Raw genomic sequence first — 24,315 nt, forward strand, 5'->3', positions numbered from 1 at the left:
TCTTCCCCCTTGCACCCTTGAGACTGGAAGCCACGCTGCTGTGCAGACTGCCAAGCACACCCTTAAACACCACCACCGCTGCACGCACGGCAATCTCACCAGCAACCGGCCATCCCACCCATCGGCACCAGAGCAGAGATACTCTTTACAAAGGGAGCTCAGAGCAAGTGCTATTTCTGACCATCCCAAATTCCTCAGCAGCAGCTACTCCAGGAGTCAGCCTGCGGCTGCCAGACACTATCTTATCTCAGCTTGTCTTGCCAGTGAGCTGCGAGATCTCAGCACAGAACACTCTGAAAGCAGGCCTGGGTGCCGGAGGAAGGAAACTAATTTGACCCAGTGACTCAGGTTGGGGGCTCTGCCCAGAAAGTCAGCGAGCAGCACAGACACCACCTGCCCAGCAAAGCACAGGTCATTAAAAACATCTGTTGGGACTGGAGCATTTTCTCCCCCTCCATGACTTTTATGCATCAAGCTCTTCTTACAGCGAAGGGACCATCACCTGGCCAAAAAAAACCACCCCCAACCAAAAAAACCCCAAACGCTGACAAAAATGGCCTAGCTAGAAGCCCTATGTCCTCTAAAAAGGGATGTTATCAGTTACAGTGAGGAAAGCAAGCTCTTTTAAGCTAAGATTAATTACAATTAACATGGGAAACATTATTACATATATAAAAGCAATATATAAATTACAACTAACATGAGAGCACCAGTGCAGAGATACGCCCCATTTTCAGCCTGCCACTCCAACAAGCCCACATGGGTTAGTGCAAAAGCTAGCTCATCCCCCCCGAGATACTGTCATCATTTCGGGCAATATTTCAGCAGCACCTCATAGGCTGTGATTTTTCTCATTGCTAGACAGGGTGAGATCCTCCCAGGAAATATCCCTCTGCTGACCTCAGCTAAAACACGGGAAGCTGGTTTACTTAGCAGGTCACCCTCCACATTCATGAAGCACCAAGCTGCCTAGACCTGGGGTGATGGTATGTTGTGGTAAAGCACACGACCGTATTACAAGCTTGCAGTTTGGTCTCAAACAAAGGACATCCTTGGCCTTACCTGAGATTCCTCAGTCCTCCTAGCTCGAGGAGTTTCTATGGATCCATTGATGGCTAGGGTGTCCTTCTGCTTGTATTTCCTCATGATCAAGCTGTCCACAACCCAGAACATAATGGCCTTGGGGAGAAAGAAGTTACATGAATGGATTGCAGAGACCAAAGTCCTTGAATCACAGCCATTACTTCTCCTTTTGATTCCTCCAGATGTCCAGCCCTGACCAACCTAATTTAATATCTAAAGTAACCCTGCATCAAGCATGTTCATGGGGGTCAGATGAGTCAAATTCCTGAGGTCTCTTCTCATATAAATCCTATTGATTCCATAGATATTGAAAACCGGGGGGGTGGGGGGGTGGGGGTGGGGCACGGAGACATCTGCTCTGTCTGCACCAGTCCCTGGTCAGTTCTTTGAGAATCCGAGTTTGCTTTCAAATCAGGAAATGCAGTCTAGGGTGGTGGAGAGGCTGGTAGCAGAGGCAGGTAACCCCAACTTTACTAATACTGCACCATTGCAATGCTCATGGTATGCATTGAAAAAAAAAGTTTGACACACACCTTGTTCTCATTTCCCCCATCTCAGCAGGAACTGAGCAGCAGGTCAGGGCTTTTCCTGGCTCCCTTAATTCTGGGCACAGCTGAGCTTTCAAAGAGGTTTTGCCAAACTAGTTTTGAGAATATCAATAGTTTTGGGTAACCTGAACGCCTGGCTGTAACACAATTTGAAGTCTAGCTAAATGGCTAGATTGGCAGGCTGCCACAGATCACCAGTGACAAGCCATCCTACAGGAATTTCAAAGGCTTTGGAGCATTTCCATGCCTGTAGCTTGCTGCTGAGATGCAGCCCTCAGCTAATGAGTCCCAGCTTTCTTCAAAGAGGTGAAGAGTCAGCCACCCAGCAGCTGGAACAAGGGAACAGGAATTGGGAACAGAGACCATGGCAGGACAGTAGCGACAGATTTGTGTGTTTGTGACAAAAGATAATTGTTCCCACTCCCCTCCACCCTGTCCAAGACACTTCAGTTACTCAAGGCTTCCCCCAAGCCAGTTCCTGTACACACTCCCCATGGGGATGGGCCATCCCTTCCAAACCACCTCACCCAGTGCTTGCAGAGGCACCACTTACATTGACTATAAAAGGCACAACAAGCATGACCAGGACGAGCTCCAGCTGGGGGTTTGGGATGTAACCCAGGAGGATCTGCTGAAGCTGGAGAGGAGAAAGCATTTAGAAGCATTATTTGAACGGCTCTGCTATAAGATCTTCGCTGCCAACTGGTTGCCTTCTTACACCAGCAGTCTCCTCACTAGGGCTCTCTGCAGACTTTGCTTTAGCCCAGCTCTTCGGAAGATTACACGTGCTATCCCTTTAGCCCAGCTGCCAAACACATGATTTTGTACAGAGCAGGAAATAAGTACTGCTAGTCATTCAGTGTAACTACCCGTGACAACTGGGGGACTTTCCTTGGCTCCTTGGAGCCTAGCTGCAAAATAAGGACACCAGCCATGCACGATAAGCATGGAGAGGAAACCAGCAGCATCTCTGGATCTAGCAGTGCGTGCTGCCGAACAGCGTGTTCATGTCCAAGTCTGAGCACTGCAGGCTACTGGGTTTGAAGGACAAGCCCTGAAAAGGAACAGATTTACAGCAATCTGGGAGCTTAACTCCTCAGTCAAGTCCCACCAGCCTGAGAGGTACTAGGCACTACGTGTAAATGCACTCAAACCTGGAGTTACCCCACAGACTCGCAGAACTGGTTTATACACCCACCACACCTCACTGCCACCAGGTATGCAGCTACAAGTGCCACTCTTTTTATTTTTTAAAAGAGGAACTTCATGATCAACACAATTACTGCTGCGTGAACTAACATACAGAAACAGCTGGGGGAATGAAGAACAACTACTACTTGAATAGATAATTCTTCCAAATTAATCTCTAAGAGTGCCCCTAGTTCAGGCACAGGATCACAACATGAACTGACTTGACAAGATAACTAAGAAATCCTCTGGCAGAACTGAACTACCTCAGCTGCCAGCCCAGCCCAGTTTATCCTTCCAAGGATGGAAAAGAAAATTAAAGCAGCATCTGATTCCACTAGCTTTTGACTAGCAAGAGAACATGTCAAAAGCCAAACTCTTATGAAAGTCATGTTTCCACAGACTTAAGTAATAGCTAATGATTAGAGGGATGTCAACAAGTCATAAGGATTAAAGACCTGTGATGATGGGGACCACTAATAAAGCAAAGCTGACAAGAAACAAGCCACAGCAGCTGTGGCAAGGAAAATACATCCCAGGAGCTTACCTTTGTCCAACCAGGGATAAGCAGGACAAGGCTGATGACAGTCTTCTCAAAAACCATTACCAGCAAGTAGAGGATGCACTGGCCAATCCAGGCAGCAGCTTGTGGAGGGTCACCTAGAAAAAGGGCACATTAAATCGGAGACAAAGGACAGGAGGAGACAGCCTTGCAGAAAAGTTGCCTCATGCTTGATACCTGAGCTGATTAGAGGGACAGGGAAGTGCTTCCGTATCGCAAGTTTTGCGGTGAGACAAATACACAATACCACATCTAAAATTAGGGGAAAGAGATTTTCTCTCCACAGTTGTAGGAGCACACGGCTGGGGTAGCAAGGTTTGGTACTGGAGCATTTTAGCCAGACTGACCCTTCTGAATTAAAGCTAATCCCAGTAGCAATCCCCAAGAAAAGATACTGCTGGATTGATCCTCCTCTATACAAGGACCAGTCAGCATCCTGCACACTCCTCCATAAAAAATAATAATAAATCTTTAGAAACATCACCTGCAATTTTCTCCTTGCCAAGCCTTACCTGCCCAGTTTCCAGCAATAGCCTGAAAATTTCTGGTCACCATTTTCAATACAAGAGGTGTAAGTTTTCAGTGCTAAACAGAACTAATTTTTTTGCTGATGAAGTGAACAGCTGGTTATGTGATATTTGCTGTTTAAGCAAGAGACAGGGGCTCCACTGCCCCAGGTTTTAGAGCAATTCACTCAAGAAGAATCAATGCTAATTAAATGTTAATGTTTCCAATGGGGTACTCACCAAGTAATAAGTAAAAGCATATTTGTATTGTTAACAACAATAATGGTACCGTATCTATTACATGTGCTTGCTCCAGCCCTCTGTAAGCACCCTGCCAGCTGGTTATCATCTTCCCAGGCTCATCATAATACCTCAGGTCTGCAAAAACTGAGCTACAGTATCTGGCTTTGGAAAGCTGCAGCATTTCCTCTTACCACTCGAATATAAAGACGACCCTTGCCAACACTTGTTTCCAGTGTAATCAGGCCAAAATTTGGAATTGCATTCGTGTGTGACAGCCCAACCCCCTGTGAGATTCCAACACTTGATGCGCTGCTGAATGGCAGTGGGCTGGGAGCTCAGTTCCACTCATCTCAGCGCTACACTGTGGAGATGCAGCAAGGGAAGACAACACCAGCAGTTGGCCAAAGTGCATTTATCCAAACCACTGTGCCAATCCTCCGGCCACAGAGACCAGCGGCACACACCAGGATTTCGTAAGAGCTGGTATCCAAGCCCAGCTCTAGAGGGACCAGCTTCCCAGCAAGGGCAAAACAGGTTGCATGTAGATTTGCCCTCATTCTGTCATTTGTTAGTACCAAAACATTTGCCTCGTCACAAAGCTACAGCTAAGAAGCACAGGCATCCAGCTAGTGCCTCCATGCCAGAGACCTCCAAAGGATCACCTTGCATCCCAAATTTTTAATTGCTCAAGCCGCGATGGAGAAGGAAGCAGAGGTGGGGAGAGGGAAGGACCGGGAGGCCAAAGGGTGCGGAGAGGCTGCCGAGCTGGGAGGACAGCAAGCAGAAAGCACCAGAGCAGCAGGCAACTGCACAGGCGGAGGGGAGGAGGGGGCAGCCAGGAAGGTTACGTGCAAGCGCAACCAGCAGAGCCCGCAGAGGATTTCAGCAAGTGCACGTCTCTGCTCCCTGCCAGGCAGCAGCTTAATGGGTGGTCTGCAGAAGAGATGGGAACACCATTGCAGGCAGTTAAAGGCCTGTGTCAGAGGGCTTTCATCCTCCTGAAGCACAGGCAGCCTCTCCAGAGAGACTCAGGCACCCAGTTGTCTTAGGCACAGGTTAGGTATAGGGAGGCTTTTGCCCCTTATCCCAAGGCCAACTAATTCTCCTACAAACCTCCAGGTTACCATCACCCATCAGAGCTCCGAGTACAAACAAAACAGGAAAACAAACATATCCATCATGTCCTTCCTGCATTTGAACTCTTTCCCTTTTGCTCTGTGTTGTCAGCTGTGCTCGGTCCCCTGCGGGGAGACAGGGCTAACAGCCACAGCACCCTTCGCAAGTCGGCTCCTCTGCACTGCAGTCACAGTGGCACTTGTGGAACACATCCCTCATCTCAGCTTGCCTAAAAAGCAGCAGCCAGTTTGAGATGTCTCCCAAATACCTGCCCCCTCACACCCTTTTGGGGATAGGAGGTCATGACCACTTATCGCCACAAACAGCAGACTATGGCTCTTACTTCTGCGTACTGGGCACCAAGCCACCCTAGCCAGGTTTTGGCTAATCAGGCTGATACACAGACATTAGAAGAGACAACCTCCTTCATCCATCCTAGGAAGGACTTGCCCATAAATCCAAGGTTAACAGCTCCTCGCCCCCCCAAAAAATTTCCCTTCACTTTCAGTTCGCAAGAAAGCTATTACATTCCTGGTTGAGTTTTCATGAGGTTTGACAACCTTTGGAAAAGGAATTTTTCTTTTTTCCTCCCTTTGCTAGAGAACAGTTTTTACTATGTAACAGCAAGATATCACCAAGGGAAGCCCACTTTTTCAAGACCAGAGGTCTGCCCCAGTTAGACCAGCTCACCGGCTAAATGGACAGGGCATGTGCAAGCCTGTGCTACCCAAGCAGGACAGAGCTGCACCCCCACTGCTCTCCACATCCCACCTTGGCAAAGGAGCCTCCATCACAGCGTGAAGCATCACATATTCTTATTTCTCACTCTGGTGTTTTCTGTGTCACCTGCAGGAGATGCTGTGAACCCCCTCCACAATCAGAAGGACATCAGCACCTCTTACACGGTCCAGGGTAGACAATGGAAGGATATGGAGAGAGACCCATAGAACTACACGGAGGCCAGATTTGGCCATCTGCTCTATCACCTTTCGCAGCTCAAAACTGCTGCTGTTTTGGATCCTCTTCTTCCTCTTTTTCCATTCTGAGCTTTGTTTCCAGACTATGGGATGAGATGTTTCTGTACAGGAATCCACTCTAGCACACATATTAAAACAGGACTTAACTCAAACCCCCTGACAGGAAGGTCAGAGGGTGTCTCCACAGTTACTCTTCACCGTGCCTTGGTCTCCCAGGGACAGGAGGCTCCTCCGTACCACAATAACTCAGGACAAAGATGACAACGAAACAGCAGCACAGTCCACAGGGCTGCAAGGATGCCTTCAGCTATAAACAGACATTGGCTTGTTTCCTCTTCACCAAGGAGTTCAGCCAGCTGCTCCTTACCTCAGCAAGCCTGAAGTCATCCAAGGACCACTGATCCACCTCTGAGTGGCACCATCCAAGTTTAACTCACCACTAATTCACATGACTAATGCCAGTAACATACAAGTCACAATCTACTGGCATCTTGTCAGGGAAGAGGGAACCTTTGGTGTAGTCCCTGGACAAGCCCATAAGACGGGCTGACCACATCTCCTCCCACAGTTAGGAAGCAAGGCTGGAAAATCTGAGCTGAACCCAGCTAACCACACACCTCATTTAGGTGCTGGCTTCCTACAGGAAGCCAGTCAGAGGCATCCCCTCTTAGTGTCTTTAATGGATCAAGTGCTGTCCAGAGGTACCCTGCTCCATGGATGGGAGAGGATTCTTCTTACATGAACTACCTCCGTTACACATTTATTTTAGGTTTTTTTATTTATTTAGGTAAGTGCCTGCAAGACTGTTTCTGCCAAACAAGACTGCCAGCAAAAACCAATCTCCTACCTGGAAGGAAAAAAAAAAAAAAAAAAGAGGAAAAAAAAGATGCCCCCCTCTTTCCTGCATTCAGAGATTCCCTGTCCTTGCAGGATAGTGGGGAACTGGCCCAAAGGATCTTTGCAGCCCACACATGCAACACCTGGTTGGAGATTACATGTATCGTGCTTCCTTTGAAGACCTTCCATTTCTTGTTCCATTCCTAGTTGCAAGGTAACTGAGGGCATCTCAGCTCTACACACCAACTCCACCATCAGCCTCTCCCTTTAGCTTAACAACCACCCTTTGCTCAAACTTTCTTACAGCCAGCTCCCACCCTGATACAAATATACCACTTCACCTTCACCCTGAGGGATGTACGGACTGCATTTTGACTGTTCTCCTCCAGCAGCGCTGCTGGTGCTCCCCACCATCAGCAAAACTTCCTCGGTGCAGACCTAGGACACCAGTGCCTGCAGCAGCCGCACACAAGCGCATGTCTCTCATTCCGCTTGTGCGTAGGAGCTCAACTGCTTGCCGAGTAAAAGCAGTGCTACTTGAGGTATTTGAGCTGTTACTACACAACAGGATTAGTTTTAATCCTGCAGGCTGCCTAATGTACGAAGCTGTCAGCATAGCCCACGTGTTCCTGCCAGGCTGCTTTATTTACAGTCTTCTGGGGACTGTGCGTGCACTGAGCAGGTAGGAAAAAGCTTAACCACAGCCAAAGCGGAGGGTTCAGGGGTGGGTTGAGGAAAAGCAAATATTTGAAAGCACTGCAAGTTGGTCTGTGTGACATGATGGGGGTAGAAAAAGTCAATAAAAGCCTCTTAAGAGATACTCAAATGGTACTTCCGAAACAAAGGGATCTAATTATCCGTGTCAAGTATGGAGGAGGGTAAGAAATAGAAGGAAAGCATCTGAATTGTGCAGAAGTGCTTACTTGGAGGGCAAGAACAAGTTTTCAGAGAATGGAACCTAACACATCAGAGCAGCCAGACAGGACCAGTGGGCATCCCAGACCCTCTCTGGCATGTTCTGCATCTGAACTGAAAGTAAGCGCACAGGAATCGGTGCCCAGTTTGCAGCGTCACAGCCCTGCTCTGGGTTGTCGGACCCTGGAGATACTGCCACTGCATCCAGGGCATTCAAAGGTTTGCATCCTTGCTCAGAACAAGGGACCTGCCCACACACTCGACCATTTGAGGATGATTCTTGGTTCTCTCCTTACTTTTCCTCCCTGGTCCTAGGGGTGGAAAGCCCAAGCATGCTGAGGACAAGACAGCCCCGCAGGTTAGAGTTATTCTCAGCAGTATTTCCTCAAGCGTTAGCAGCCAGCTCCCTTGGCTGCTCCAGGACGTGGGAATATTTGTTATGGAAATTTTGTACACCATCACAACAGGGCCAGAAGCAGCCTACACAGGTCCTCAGTTAAACTCAGCAGCTGGCACAAAGCATATTCTCCTATAAATTTGACCAGCAGAGTTCAGCAGGCCACTGAACAGACTTTACAGGCCTCCAAGCAACGTGCCTTTCCATTTCCAGACAGTGAATTAGCACATAGCATCAAGCTCTGAAACCACAGTCATACACAAGTCAGCATCCAGATGGCCATCCAGAAAGACATTTTCAAGCAAGAACACAGTCTTTTTCTCCCCCTCATTTCTTAATGTTCCTCTAGAGCATTACTTGCACATTGCAGAAACCATCTCTTAATGCAAATTCATAGCATTTGCTTACTTAAAAGGAATACTCCAGTATTTCTAAAGTAATGCTTTGGAGTTCAGACACAACTAAAATGCCAGGACACTACAGCCATCCAGAGGTTGCCTCCAGGGAGCTGCTCATTGCTGTGGGAATCGGGGAGGGAGAGAGAAGAGGGCTGGAGCAGTTTCAAAGTGGGACCCAAAGCTGAACCAGATTTGATCTGCCCAGACTGACTCCAGCCAGCATCTCCCCTGCTCAGTCCGCATAGGCTCAGCAGCACCTACAAGACCTTGGGTACCCACCTCCCAAGTCCTTTGCAGCTTAAACTCTGCTTTGCTGTCCTCCCTGTAGAAGTCCCGTACAGGAAGAGCGCCTACAGACACAGCCTGCTGCTCCCCTGCTAGACCACTGGTGCATAGAGCATTTGTGGAGTTTGTTAGCTTTGGCTACGTGTAGGGCAACCACCAATCTCCCCAGCCTACTTCAACCAAGATGAAGAACAAACCTCTCCAGTCTTTGATCTTAGGAGCCAAGCATCTTCAGAAGAAACAACAGCCTTGTAAAACACAGTTTCCTGTGCTTAGAGGCAGTCCAAAGAATCATCAAGAGCTGCTGGGCAAAGACAGGGGAGCCTTTGACACTCCACTAGCTAAAAACCAGGTTGTTCCTGTCTGCAGCAGTCTTTGGCAGAGAGCTCAGGCACAAGAGAAGCTAATCTCAGAATAGCTGTCTCCTGGGCTTGGTAAATATGAGACTAACTGAGTTTTCTAGAGAGTTCTGGACAGCTGGATGCTTAAAATAGCAGCATAAATTTAAGTGCTTTCCATTCCCTTTTCTTTGCTTCTCCATTAATGCAGCTATTGCAGTCACAGCAGGGCCATGGAGACAGGTTTACCAACAGCTGAGCAGAAGGGACTGCTGGAACCCAAGCCAAAGGAGAACTGTGGCAGTCTGCATCAGTTGCAGGGATGCAACCAAGAGCTGGAGAGTCAGAAAGAAAGCAGCTGCAACATTTGTTTGCTCAAAGACCACGCAGGTAGATGGGCACTGGCTATACTGGACAAAAGACACACCTGTTCTTTCCTGATGGTTGGAACAATGGTACTCACCACTGTCCGCAACATGGATTTGGTGCTTCCCTGGCATCCTGCCCTTCTTCCCCTGCAGGACTGCACAAGATGCTTTTGCTCCTCAAGAGAACTGAGGAAAGCAGCATAAAGTCCGGTACAACAATTAGACCAGAAAATGAATCATATTTCTGGAACCTGTATCAAACTGTACAAAGTTTACTAGCATCTTCCAAACTGTTTTGGAAGTTACTTAATACCCGAGATGAGGATAGCAGTGTTTTCCTTCCCTAGCCCTATAGCAGGATTGCGCTGGACATGTCACTCGACTCCTACCTAACTTTTCCAGTGTGGTCATTCTGGCCAGAGAGCTGCACCAAGAACTGTGCTCAGCGGATGAGATATTTAATCCTCAATTCAAGAGCTAAATTCAAGCAACAGCAGAAACTTTTTTTATTAATGAAAGCAAGATTTCCTCAGAGAAGTGAGCTGTTTCTGTAGTCTAAGCCAGCCTTCACGAGGGGCCAGCTACAGCTCAATGGAAGTTCATTATCATTCTGTAAGGTTAAAGCAAGCTGTCAGTAGACTAACGTTTCCTTGCTCCTGCTCAACTGCAGACGTGGCATCTGAAGCTGTGCTCTGGGATAGCTGCAGTGGGGCTTGTTGCTCAAAACAGGGAAAAATGCCAATCCCCGAATCTGGAATATCTGGATTCCTCTGCCACCTCATCCGAATGACTTTAGTGCTCTGTGCTTGGCTCCTCATCTCTTTGAGAAAGATCCATTGGGGATGGGGAGGCAGGAAAAAAAGATAGCTTCCACCAAATTCATGTTGTCAGGATGCTGAACCTGCTCTCAAGACCACTGCAGCCTTTAAAGCCACTCTCAGATTTGATGAGAGCTGGCCTTGCCACGGCCCATCATTTCAACCTATCAGTTGTCATCTTATTCCCAGTCCATAGCTGCTCCTGCTACCTCAAACCCAGCCATCCCCTTCATCCTGTGCCATGACCCATTCACACATGCTGAGTGCGAGCCCAAGTACAGGCTCACCAGGCAGTGGGACCTGCAAACTAATCTTAGTCTGGTCCAAGTTTCACCAGCTCAGTTATCAGACCAGCTCCTAAAACCAGAAAGGAACGAGACTACCTTCAGAACAGACTTAACGATTAAGGTCTTAAAGTTTTGGCATGAATAGGATGTACTTTCTGCAGTAAAAGTGAATTCCTCTGTATAGTAGATATAACTTTAAATAGGCAAAGGGTTAATTTTTCCCCTGCCCTGCCGGCCACAGCGAAGCACTGCTCTCTTGGAGGCTGGCTCTGCTCGTCCTGAAGAGAAGTGCTACCATCTACTGGGGATGGCTGAAAAAGCTTTTTCTAAAACTTTTTCTCCATCTCAAGGCAGGAATTGAAGGAGAAACAGGCCAGACTCAGGCATACTTAAAATTGTGGGGGGTTTGGTTTTTTGGGGGAGTTGTGGGGGGTTTTTTGTTGTTGGTTTGGGGGTTTTGTTTGTTTGTTTTTAAATCGGCTGGCAACCTCCTTCCCACCCCCAAACCCCACAAGCCATTTGAGAACTCCATTCTGGGACCAGGCTCTGTCCTGCTGACACCTACTGCAGCTCAAGGCAAATGCAAGAACAACTCCATGTTTTGGATGGAGAGGCTAGTAAAAAAACCAAACCAACCCACCCTGACAGAACCCCACAAAAGTCACCACCACCAGACCCAAACACCTGAATTTATCATATGCCTGTCCCTGGGTATATTACCTACCCAAGGAAGCGTTCAGCCTTTCATCACCACCCTGCTAGGCTCAGGCACGCCTGGCAGGAACCTGCGACCTAGCAATGTCCCAGCATTTAGCACGCTGATGGCCACCACGCTCCACCAGCTCCTTGGAGGAGGGATAAACAGCAGCAGGCTGATTACGTGTTTTATCCCCAAACTAGTTTGTGTCTTTTTCCTCTCCCCATTCATAGCAGGGAGCAAATGAGCCACCCTGTGCAGAGCAGCCAACACCTACCATATTCTCCAAAGACCAGGTACGTGTACTTCTTACGCTGCACAATCCAGGAGGCAACTTTCACGCCAAGCCAGATCAGCAGCATCCCCAGTGTGGCATCGAGGATGAAATTAATAAGGTAGCTAAGGGCAAAGGAAAAAGTCAAGTTTCAGTTGTGTTTAAGTCTTATTCAAAATCTTCTATTTCAATATGGGAACTTGTAAAAAAACCCACCCCAAGATTTAAAAAAAAAATAAAAATCCCCACTTAAAAGAGAGAGGAAGTGAACTTGTACTATTATTGGATTTTCCTATAGCCTTACCAGCTATTTCTTAGTTTAAAATCCTGTTTAGTAGACCAGGGAGTAGGCTTCACCAACTCTCTAGCATTGCTCATTGATTCAATATAGCATTAAATCATTCCTGGGCTACCCTTCCTCAGGAGTTACTCCCAGTTAAGGAAGGCTTTCCACCTGCAGCACCTTCTGTTCTTATCAGGATGAAATCCCAAGTTTCAGGGAAACTGAACCAAGCATTTCTGGAATTTCATACATGAAAATGGAAGTTCCTTGGAACTGCAGCTGCTCTGCAAACTGTGTGGCAGAAGAGGCAAAAAGTTCATTAACGAGCAGCTGCAGGAGGGTCCTACGAGTAGTGACACACTGAGGGGCAGGATGTCCTGGGAGAGGTGACAAGCCCTGGCTCAACAGCAGGCATCCCGGGGTCCCCAAAATCCTTCAGTTCAGGGTCCCCACTGCTGAGCACGGAGCCGAACCCAGCCCCACCGGGAGATCTGGGCTCCATGGGTTTGCTCCACAGGATGTTTAAACCTTGCTAGGCAGAGTGCCAGAGGCAGGAGACATGCAGGGACCTTCTGGGGATTGCAGGGTCCATGCTCTAATCCAAGGCTTGGTATTTTAACAAACTCCAGAAGAAAAAGCAAAAAAATAATTGCACTCAACTAATTTTTCTGGCCAGTTTTCCATTATTGGAATATTTTCTGCCAGGTCAGGCCAGATTTCCACAGCATGAAGAAAAAACCGAGCACAGAGCTACAGGAACTAACATTTCTTTTTCTAGAACTCGATACTTCCTCTGGATAAAGAGGCTGAAAAATAACAATCTGCTTTTGATATCCACTTTGAAAACATGACATTATGTTTTCTACATCTAAAGTCTCAGACTATCTTATTACAGTTTCAAGCTGCTGAAATAGGAGTACTCTGATACAAACATGAGGCTCTGGCGATTTATCCTGGGCGGGACACACAGCACATGAGCCTCCAAGCCCAGGGACAAGGCTGTGGAGTTTTAAGCTGCCTGGTTCAGGATGACAAGTCCGGTGGCACAGGGAAATATAAAACACACATTAAGGAAAAAAAAAAAAAACACAACATAAAAAAATATCCCTGAAGGGCACAGCATAGGCATGAAAAGGTTTATTTTAAAACACTGTGTTTAAAAAACAATAATAAATCATTTAGAGGTTATATTTAGCCCCAGCCAAATTTGTGCCTGTTCAAAGAAACGTATCAAGGTGTAGCACTTCCATAGAGAAAAAGGAGATGAGCCAGAAGGTTTTCAGCAGCATTTTGAAGCCTAGAGGAGTTTCTCAAAACAAGATAAAGTTAATTCTGAAACTAAATACGTAGCTGCAGAGTGGCTGGTCTGAAGTATAGGTGGCACATCTACATTAAGTCCCAAAGCCTGGCTTAGAAACCCCCCAAACAGGATTACAGGAATACGTGTGGTAGGTGCAACTAAATATAAAAATAAAATAAAATGTTCCCACATTGGACAAAGGCCTTCACCCACACAGTTCGGGAAGCATTCTCAATACTGCTTTGAGACCAATCAAATTGCAAAGTCTCGTGTGCAAACGGCATACTTAACAGTTGCAGCTGCACAAGACACCATTGCACTGTTTACTGCAGCTTTTTGCCAACACATTTCAAGGTGCATTTAATCATCAGAAAGCATGCTTGCACTGCTGCATCTCCATCAGAGCAGCAGACTGCAAAAAGCAGAAGACAAAACAGGCTCAGCATGGTTTATCCCCACACAGTGCACATAGTGCTTCAGTTTCTACCACGTGTGACATTTTCCAACATTCTTGCTTCTTTTTACGGATGTAGGGCATGAACGCCAGCACCTCCTGTACTTACAGAGAGCAAGGGTCCTCTTCAGTGAGATCCGACAGAAAAACATTGGCAAAGTGGATGAAGAGTGCACCTATTGCTTGCTTGGAGGTATCATAAAACCTGGGGGGGGGGGAAGACAAAAAGATCTGTGCCTTGGAGCACCAGCAGCAGAGCAGTCACCCAAGCAAAGGTCCTGCATGGATCTGCCTTCCTCCAACAGGCATTCCTGATGCCCAAGGAGCTGTACGTGGCAAAAAAGGGGAAGTTTGGCCAACTCCAAATACTTTAAAAAAAAAAAAGCTACCATTTCAGCACGTAGCTGCTCTATCTTGCAGATGTTGCTGCGGGTTAAACCTCAGCAGTGCAGGCAGCTCACGCTCCCGCACACAGCCCAGCTGCCGCTTCTCCAGCCAGCAGCAGGGGCAAGGAAGGTATTCAGCTACTCCCAGTTTTTGCACCCATCTGCAGGGAATTGGTTTGAATTCTTAAAACTGTTTTAGAGGAAGAACCAAACTGAGCAGACACTTCATCACTAACGTCAGCTGGTAGATCCATGCTGCTCAGCCAGCCTGACCACACGCTGATCCCAACCACACACCCATTCCTCTCAGCAGGCTGCAAATCCTGCAGCCCAGGGCGGCTTCGTAGTGCCTGAAGCCACCAGCAATGCCCAGCTCCCTCCCATCAGCACACAGCCAGACACCTCGCCCAGCCCAAGCCTGAGCTGGGCCAGGCTGCACCAAAGTGATTCGTTGAATTTAAGAACAAAGTCTGACCCTGTCTGGGGGAGAGACCCATGCAGGTACGCCAGGGGACTGGAGGGGACCATAACCTCTCTGTTCAATCACGTACAGTAGAAACAAGCTCTTCTGGAGGAGCTCGGCAGGGAATTTTACTTCTAGGGAGCACTGGCTGCTTTATGGAGGCTTCCACGGGAAGCAACAGCAGAACATTTCATTTAATGACTGAATACCATGCCGGGTACCCAAAGGACCTAGAAGATTGTTAGTATAAGAGAAAATAGCATTACATATACATGGTGTTTTCAAGCTCCAATTTAAAAATCTCACCATATCCTCCAGGGACGCCTCTCTTCCTTTGGTTCCTTAAATCGTTTCACTGCGAAGAAAATTAGAGAAGTTACCTTCATCAGCAGAGCTGAACCAATACACGTGTGCAGTCTGCAGCTATTTTCAATGCAAAGGCAGTCAAAAGATCTAGGGGACCCTCAGCACTGGCCAGCCTAAAGCTGAGCAAGGCCAAAGGACCTGGCTTCAAACTAACCAGCAACAATGCATGCCCTCCCGGGTGGAAGGAAGAAGAGAAGAGGTGTGGGCTTCTGGCATCCTTCGGCAGCAGCATGTTCATGCCATGGAAGTGACCTAAGGGAAGCTAGGGAGGCCTCATCACTACCAACAAGCCTGAATAATTCTTCCAGGCAAACTGAAGTTATGGTAGCAACAGTAAAATGATACGGCCCAAGAGTCCGTTAAACTTTTGAGTCACAGCAGTGCAATAAAGCCACCTCCTCCTTGCAGCTAACAGGACCAGAGGACCTTTGAGAAAACAGGACCTTGCAGATAACTCCAGCATAAAGGTACCAGTGCTGCTGCCCAAAAGCCTGCGAGCTGGCATGGCTCCAAGCTTGTGCCAGACTAGCATTAAAACATTATTTCATTACACAGTAATTCACATGCCCACTGGCTACCTCTGTGGAGCAGTACTCAGACACGTGGCTTCAGTACCACCAACTATATGCCTAAAAAAAGATACCTGAAGCAACTCTTTTGCCCTTGAAAACATTCAAGGTCAGGTTGGATGGGGCTCTGAGCAACCTGGTCTAGTTGAAGATGTCCCTGCTGGAGCTCCAGCTCCCATGGGACTCAACGGGCTTTAAAGGTCCCTGCCAACCCAAAATATTCCATGGTTCTTTAAGTAAAGTCCCTCTGGCCAGAAAGGAGTTTGCTCCTTGCAGCCCTTCACACCTGTCCTTTTCTAAGGGGTCTTCCAGTGCTGTCTGTTGTTGGAGTTGCTGCCCTGAGCTTTCTCTAGTTACTACCTGGAGATAAAAGCAAGTTGGATTTTTACCTAGTTTTGCTCAGAGTGGGGACTGAGCATTGCAGAAGCATTTCAAACGGTCCCAGTTAGTTTGCCAGGGAGATCTGATGCTCTCCTTGGGTTCAACCAGCTTTTACAGGCACAACAAATAGAAGCTGCTAACGGAAACGTACCAAGTACCACATCCCATGGAGAAGTCATTTTTGACTGCTTTGCTGTCACTCCAGCTAGGAGTCTGTTTTATAAAATACCAGGTAACAGGCCAGCTCTTCTCCCTTCAAACCTGCAGGTACCAAGGCTCTGGAACAAGCAGACCTGGAAGAGGCTTTTCCACTACATTAGATTTCTTAATTAGACTAAAAAATACCACCAGAAGCAAAGGGCATTCAGTGGACTGACTTGCTTTGCAGTAAGGCTACCAACAGCTACATTTAGAGTTAAGACCCCATCGTTAGGGGTGCTGCCTCCAAACCTCAGGCAGACGCAGATCCCAGACCTTGCCTCTGCTGCTGGAACCACTCTCCTCCTCACCAGTGCTAATGAGCCTAAGAGGGAAAGCAGGTTAAATCTGCCACCATCAGTTCCCAAGCATACTGCCAGCTTAAACAGGATTCAGAGGAACAATGAGCTGTGACTTTTTTTTTTTTGGGAAACGGGAAAAAAAACCCAGTTATTCAGTGCATCCTCTCTAACTTCTGAGAGTCTGGCCAGGGATGCTAACAGAGCAGCTGCTTGGTGGTGCCACCTAGCAGTGAAACCAGGAGCCTGAAAGCAGCAGGAGACACAGGCATGAACCACTGTGCAGTGTACAACCCTCTCAGAGAAACCACCCCAAGAACTATAAGCATTAGCCACCAAATCCTTCTGTACATCCCAGCCATGCCTGGATCACTGCCACGAGTACCAATGAGCATGCAGACTGCAGAAGCCCAAACAGACCATCAGTTAATTTTATCATCACTAAGTCTCCGCCTTTGGGAGCCCTGTACCCTACTCTGCTCCTTCAAAAAGCAACCAAAACCCAGAACAGATACACACCCTTCCACTTGTCGCAGCTATGCTTTCTTCATCCCCCCAACAACATGTAATCTGCCACTGCCTTCATATTTACAACCAAAGGCATGTTTCACTGCTGCCAGTTCTTGGCACATGAGTATGCTTCCCAGGGCAAGTTAGGGATGTGAAGACAGACAGGAACCTAAAGTGGCACAGATAGAAGCAGGGACATCAGAGCCACATGCTCCTGCCTGCTCTCTAGTGGGGTAAGGAGATGCACTTCTATAGGCAGTAAGGAAACTCTTGCCTGTGGGAGGAACAGGGCACAAGCAACATCCCTGGTCCATTTTAGATCACTAACACTGCTGCTAAGGCCAGCATAATTTGAAACACAACTTGGTATCCAGCACTCTGTTTCCAGATTTACACTCAACCTGCTAGTCTTTCAGTTAATGAAATTGCAGAGAACTGAATAGCTTCTGTCCAAGTGAAAACTGCCCTTTCAGAGCCAGGGACTGAGCTAATTCAGGCATACCACAGTGTCTGGTCCCATGGACATCCTATAAAATACACACAGGGAATCTGAATGACTCTGGTTATAACCTGAAACAAGGCTTCTTCCTCCCCTGCTCTGTGAGGAAACACACAGCTTTGACAGCACAACTCATACAGGCTCCATGTGCCAGAAGGCTGGGAAGAAGCCCCAAAACATTAGCTGGATACAGCAGATTTCTAAGTAAAGGGCTCTCTGCTGTTCTGCATCTCGACAGTAATTAACTGTTCTGTTCAGTCCAGCTGTACATGAGCTCTCAGCCTGCCAGCTGGAGCCCTACCACCTGCCCCAAGGGACAGCCTGGACTCATTCCCCCAGGAAATGCCTTCCTGGTCCAGCCTGGAAGGATGCAGGAACTTCCCTGCCAGGAGCCTTGACTTTTCAGAAGTACCGAAAAGACGATCCACCTAACGCCAGGGCTTTGGTCAGGCAGAGTTTTCAGTGCCACTCTCAAATCCACAGAAAACCAGCACTCCAATGACCTGCTCTACTACCGCCATTAATGCGTAACAAGGCAGCAGCCACATCAAGTTACACCAGGCATTGCTGCAGCCATTTTTGTCCTGTCCCTGTCCAGAAAAAAAGGCCTGTTTTCCCTTACCTAGCTGAATCCCACCACAAGAGATCCCTGCAGCAATGACTCCCGTCAGCACCAACAAGGTCTATCATCACTGCTGCCCTTCAAAGGGCCATTTGCATTTCACCCACCCATAAGCAAGAGACCCATGGACCAACCAAGCAGTTTAAGCGGCCAGAAGTATTTAAACCAAACCTGGTAAGCTTGCTCAGCTCACCGGGCAGAGCACGATGCTGCAGAGAAGCTGTTGGAGGGGTCTGCAAGCCACCAGGCCAGCCAGCTGACCACTAGCCTGACCACAAAAGCACCAGGGATGATTTTCATTATTTTCCTAATGAGAAGTGACATATTATGTATCTACAGCCACTCAGGCTAGAAACACAGTAATTCAGTGTGATAAGATGACAAGTAAGAGGTAGGAAGTTAATGGTGTAGTGCCTTGTTGAACACAGCTTGTCATGCCTCATTAGATTTAAGAGAGTTACCCGAGACTGTGTAATTATCAGAGACAGTAAAACTGTTGTATTAAAGATAAAAGCTAGTATTATAGAGAAATAATTGACTGCTTAATAGGGCATTTACTGTGCAGAGCTGCAGCAGGCTGTCTCCAAATGAAACCAGAAAATCCAGCCAAGATTACCGGAGCTCAAACAGGCAGAGTCATTTGGTAGCTGTGACCCAGAGGTTAGGGGTGATGTTAAATCCACGTAAGTTGCACAAGGTCTTTGGAAACTCAAGGAGCTGATGAAGCCCTCTTCGAAGCAGCACTGTTCCTTTTGTGCTTTGGGAGGACAGCACGGCTCTGGAGCCACAGGCTGAGCAGCAGCTGCAAGTGTCCCCCTCCTCTTCCAAGCCCTGCTGAGAGCCAAGCCATGACGGGCACAGCCACGGGCTCAGCTGCCTGAGGTTGGAGAACGGCTGACATCTCCTTTGCTCTTCTCAAAACATGTCTCAACTCACTGGAATCAACTCAGTTTTCCACTGGCCATAGGCATGGGTTTGCTACCGTGGCTCAGGCAGATCAGTCCACCCTTCAGATTTATTTTAAGAAAGCTGTGCATGCTTATGCATGCATCAAGCAAAGAAGAAACGTGTGATAGTTTAGTTCTAGCACCTACAACCAATTAAATATTGAGTTTGGTGTACAGAGCTGCATAAGATGGGAGAACGCCCCCATCCAATTGGACTCAAAATAAGACTAGTGTGTTTTGGGTCGACACCAGAAGACACTAGGAATTTGACAGCACAAACTGACATCTTCCCAGCAGCTACCAGCCACAGCATTGATTTTAACTGCTTCCCTCCTCAGCTTTGTCCATGTGTAAAGCCAGCTGGCTTTTGCAAGGAAGCAGCATCACTGCACATCTCTACAGTTCAGTGATCCTCCCAAAATGCCTGATACCCAGAAGCCTGGTTAGGACAGTAGTCCGGGCTGCACCACAGGCCAGGAACGCACAGGTCCCCCAGCTTTCAGGTGTACAGTTGCTCCTCATGGACCCACATGCAAGTCACTGCTTTTAAGTCTTTAGAAGCATGCTATACACACACAGTAAGGACCCCTCATCTCATTTTGTGCCTCTTCACACCATCACTAAACAGGAAACTAGTTCTAGTTCACGAACCTTTAGATATTCCCCCTCCACCCCCATTCCCCCCACAATCTTTCTAAGGGGAAGAAAACACCAGTGGAAGCATAGGCAAGCTTTCAGACAAATCTCTGAAGTCTAAAAGCAGCAAAGAACCTCAGAGCTGAATACAGGTTGGGAACAATTGCTCCAAGGTTGTCTTCAACTGAGGAAGCCTGAGAAATCAACCTGAACTCACATTTCCACTGGCAGTACAAAGTCTGAACATCTGCAGCACATTTAAAAGCAAGTCCTAGCTGGTGTCAACGACCTGCTGAGTTGCCCCTTTTAATACAGGGCAGAACTATCTGTGCTGAAAAGCAGCATATCCGAGAGCTGTGTCAAGTCAGCTGCCTCTGACAGCAAAAATACATCCAGTGGTGCATACTGCTGCCGCAGAGATGCTACAGGTTGATAGGAGATACTGGGTGAAAAGCAGCTGAACATCCCATGTTCATGGCTGAGGGTACTTGTAATGGAGCTGGATGCTAGAGCAAGCACTGTAAAAAAAAAAAAAGCTGCTAAATGGAGGAAGAACAAGACTGCTTGTCCAGGTTCTTCCTGCAGGACCCAACCCTGCACTGCACCTAGTTCAGTCTGATCCTGAATTATTCAATTTACATTTCAATAAACAGTGAAGTGGGTGGATGTCGGCAGTACAACAGTTCACACTGTAGAAATGCACTTCCTTCAGAAAGGCTTCAAAGAACAGCAAAGGGAAGCCTCATGAAGTCCCAACCTGAAGCACACGGGCTGCTCCATAGCCCTGCTGCAGCATGGAGTGGAAGGGCTGTGTGCCCACTTACACTTGCCACATGGTCCAAAGCATCCCAGGAAAAAGCCGGGCAGGTGGGAAGACAACACTCCTAGAAGAGTCAGGAGAAGGGAACCCAGATCTATCCCATTAAACAGAAGCAAAGCACCACCGAGACAACCGCCTGCCTTCCTGAGCTGCTGTCCCCATCACTTACCGCACTCTCCCTACCTGGCTCCAGTTACTGTAGCACAAAAGCCATGAAGTCAACCCAAAGGGGAAGGAAGACAAGTGACAACCAGACACAAACCCTGCTTGTGGCTGAGAAAGGACAGCGCAGGAAACAAAATACTGCCAGGCCCTTCCTCTGCAGTCAAGGACAAGAAAGATCATACACACTCAGAACTCCCTCAGGACCACCAGGCTGGGTGGAAGCTGGACATCTGAATAAGAACCTGTGAAAGGGGGGGGGGGGGAGCACAGACGGACACAAAAAAAACAGTTTGGGAGGAGAGTCTTTCGTTAGAGATCTGTAAACAGTCAGAAAACTAGAAGATAAAAGCTCAGTGACAGCTATGCTCACCTCCACCCCTCCCCCAGATTAATAAGAGGTAGACATTGACTGTGGTGTTTTCTTGATGCAGTAGAAAGGGGACAGCTTTGCCTACCCCAGACACATGCCCTGAAGCTACCCAAGTCTGCAGCAATACTGTTCCACGGTATACTTTCATTTTTAAACACATTCTCTGGTTATTACTGTCAATTAAGACAAGGACAGCAGCAACCACCCAATTGCCCTGTGCTGTTCCTCACCCCATTCCTGGTGGAGCACTCCTGCATGTAATGTCCTCCCCGCATTCCCCACCAACCCACACCACAGTCAGACAGCTCCACTGTAGATGCATGCATCACCACAGGTGCCTTTTACCCCTCTTGGAAATAAACCCCCTCATTTAGGCAAAATTAGCTGCAGTAGCAACCAGCTGCTGATCAGCAAAACAGACTACCAAGTTTGGTTTCTACAAAATTCAAGGGGGAAGCATTTCTGTAGGAGAAGCTTAGTTATGCTTCGCTGACAGTCAGACCACCTCCTTGGTAAATCTTATTGCAATCAACCAAAGGATTCAAAAAGGTGAGGTTTGGGAGGGAGATGTTGAGTCAAGGGACAAAGCTTTTAGGACATGATTTACAGGAGATGCAAGCCTGGCTGTCCCCACCTCCCGCATCCCAGCAACAGACCCAGAGGATGAATACTGGAAACGAACCTGATATTAGAAGCACGCAGAGAAAGCGCTGCAGCATTAATACAATGAAATTGCGAGTGGCCCACCCAAAACAACAAAAAAAAAAAAGCAAAAAAAAAAGGCACTGCAATGCCCAGAACTTGTTACATCATCACTGCTTTTAAGAGAGGGGCTAGCTAAACTGCCTACTGTAAAGCCCATCTCTGGGCTAACAGCACACCAGCAAGAGGGTTAGGACTTTTTTCTGGCCCTTGCAGAAGAGAACTCAGAGCTACTGGACCAGAGGGGAAACAGCAGCTCTTTCCCTGCCCAACCTCCATGTTATTTATAGGCAGTACAGTCTCCAACAACACATTTCAAACTGGTTTGAAGGACACACCTTTTCCCAGGCTTTTTCCAAGCTCCAGGCAGGAAAGAAGCCAACATGCAGGATACAGAGGCCAAAAGCCTGGGGTCTGCACTATTCTTAGCCTGAGTATGCAGCTACTCAGACAGCCTGACCCGAGACACAATGGGAGGAAGCAGCAGCCACCGTCTGCAGAGAGCAGCCAACGCGCTGGCGGCGAGGTAAGCGCATGCCCAAGCCAGTGAGGCTCTGAACACACATGCTCCATCAGCTCATGGAGTAGCAAAAGCCTGGTCAGTGGTTTAAGGAGACAGATTCCTAATAACTTCCACACTCTAGTCTGCCCTAGATGTAATCATTCCCTCCCATCACCATTGTACCAATCCTTCAAGAACGTAAGCAGCCGCTGCCAGACTGGCAGGGGGAAAACTCTAAGGAAGGAATAGGAATGGGAGAGATGTTCTAGGTTATCCTGGATCTGCAAGAGGTGAGGCAACAGCTGAGTATACAGACTGAACCAGTTCCTACTGAAGATATCCAGCTATTGCTGAGCTATTCTACAGTGTCTTTGAGATACGAGTTTTTCCTGGGATAGAGTGCTGTGCCTTGCAGGAGGAGTATGCACGGACAGCAGGTTAAGGCACTCAGGAAGCCCTTGCTGGGGCAACGGCCCAATGCAAGGCTCTGCATGGTGCTGCACACTGGGGCTCCCAGGCTGATGCAGGTGGACCACAAGAAAAAATAAGTAGTTCTGCTTTTTCCAAAAAAAAATAAAAAATGAAAACCCTAAAATACTTGGACCTCTTTCCTCCCTGAGATCTCACTTAACAGCTACTCCTCTCCCCTTTCTTGTGCAGTTGCTGACATTGCTTAGCCCACCTGTTCCTAGTCCCCACAAAAATCCAGTCATCTGCAGATCTAGTGCATGGGAAGCTCTGGAACCCACAGAGCAGCATCACCTCCCTGTCATCCGCCCTGCAGAGACATATCAAGAGCTTCAGCTGGAATATTCACTCATCTCGGGACCTGAACTGCCCAAATGAAGGCCACGTAGTACCTTGGTATGGCTCTCAGTTTTAAGCTCTACCCTATGTGTCATTCCTGCACGGATTTTTACAGCTGTCATTACAGCCAGGTGCCAGGTGCTCATCAGCTAGTTTTGAGACAAGCACTAGTCACGCTTTGCACACTGAGAGGAGGGCATATGTTTGATGACACGGGAAGTCTTACAGGAGACCTGGGCTGAGGCTGGGCTCCAGCTCAAATACCAGGGGTGTTGTTTAACTCCATCCCAGGGCAGGCAGTAGTGGCTCTCTCCACATAAAGCATTACTACATTTCAAGCCAGTCCCTTGAAAGATGGAGTTTAGACAAGGAATGCTTTCTCTTAAGACTGTGACATCCGAGATCATTTGTTGCAGCACAAACAAACCAGTAGGCTGCAACAAGGCTTTACCGTTGGTCAGATTCTACTGTCTGTGCTGTATCTCCTGCCTCCAGAGGTCAGACCACACTGCTCCTCCTCCATCCAACCCCCTCTCCAAAATCCTCAGGGCTATTTAACCACTTAGCAGGAACGAGATACAGGTGCACATCGTCCATGTCAATCAACCCACTGCCGCTGAGGCAAGGCCACAGCTGCATGTTATCAGTGCTGATCAACCCACTGCCTTCATTCCTCTACAATTATTAAGAGAGCACCACCTGAAGAATGAAGTGATGCAGCTGGGCTGGTAGTTATTGTTACAGTCTGTCATAGACTTTTCCTCAAATGCTGCAAAAAAAAAAGCTGGTAATTTAGCAGACCCCTCCTTAAAGCTTTACTTTCTCCACCTCTTAATTACAAAAAAACCCTAGTTTCCCTGTAAAGTTTCCCATACAGTTTGAAGTCACCTGTAATATCAACTGTTCACCACATGCTGCAGAACCAACTCAGCAAGGTGCCTGGTAGCCCTTGGGTTACAGGTAACTTTTGCTGAAGTTTAATTCACCAGCTAATTTCCCAGCTCATCAAACCCATCCGTTCCTTTGGAAACCAGGAATCCCACAGTCCTTGCCCAGCAGGCAGCTTTAGGCTCAGCGTAGCTGTTCAAAAGGCAACTTCCAAGAAGAGGTCAACGTAATCAACAGCTGAAATTCAAAAGCTTTGTAGAAAGCTGCATGCGACTTAATGAAGCACATCAAGTGCTGCACACACCTTCCAG

The 24,315-nt window shown here is 47.8% G+C and overlaps 1 protein-coding gene across 2 annotated transcripts in view; it reads right to left on the bottom strand.

The window, feature by feature from the left end:
• The window catches only part of LOC130149933 (store-operated calcium entry regulator STIMATE-like), a 35,391-nt gene that overhangs the window by 6,182 nt on the left and 4,894 nt on the right, over positions 1-24,315 (bottom strand). For both annotated transcript variants that reach the window (XR_008822065.1, XM_056340218.1), the window contains exons 2-7: positions 15,030-15,078; positions 13,984-14,079; positions 11,841-11,962; positions 3,367-3,479; positions 2,185-2,268; positions 1,063-1,179 (exon numbers count right to left, since the gene is read on the bottom strand). Coding sequence is in view for 1 of the 2 variants with exons in the window: in XM_056340218.1 (XP_056196193.1) it covers positions 1,063-1,179; positions 2,185-2,268; positions 3,367-3,479; positions 11,841-11,962; positions 13,984-14,079; positions 15,030-15,078 (581 nt within the window). In the remaining variant the exon portion in view is untranslated. The remainder of the gene's footprint in view (positions 1-1,062; positions 1,180-2,184; positions 2,269-3,366; positions 3,480-11,840; positions 11,963-13,983; positions 14,080-15,029; positions 15,079-24,315) is intronic.

This window comes from Falco biarmicus, chromosome 5, assembly GCF_023638135.1.
Source record: "Falco biarmicus isolate bFalBia1 chromosome 5, bFalBia1.pri, whole genome shotgun sequence".
Taxonomy (NCBI): Eukaryota; Metazoa; Chordata; class Aves; order Falconiformes; family Falconidae; genus Falco; species Falco biarmicus.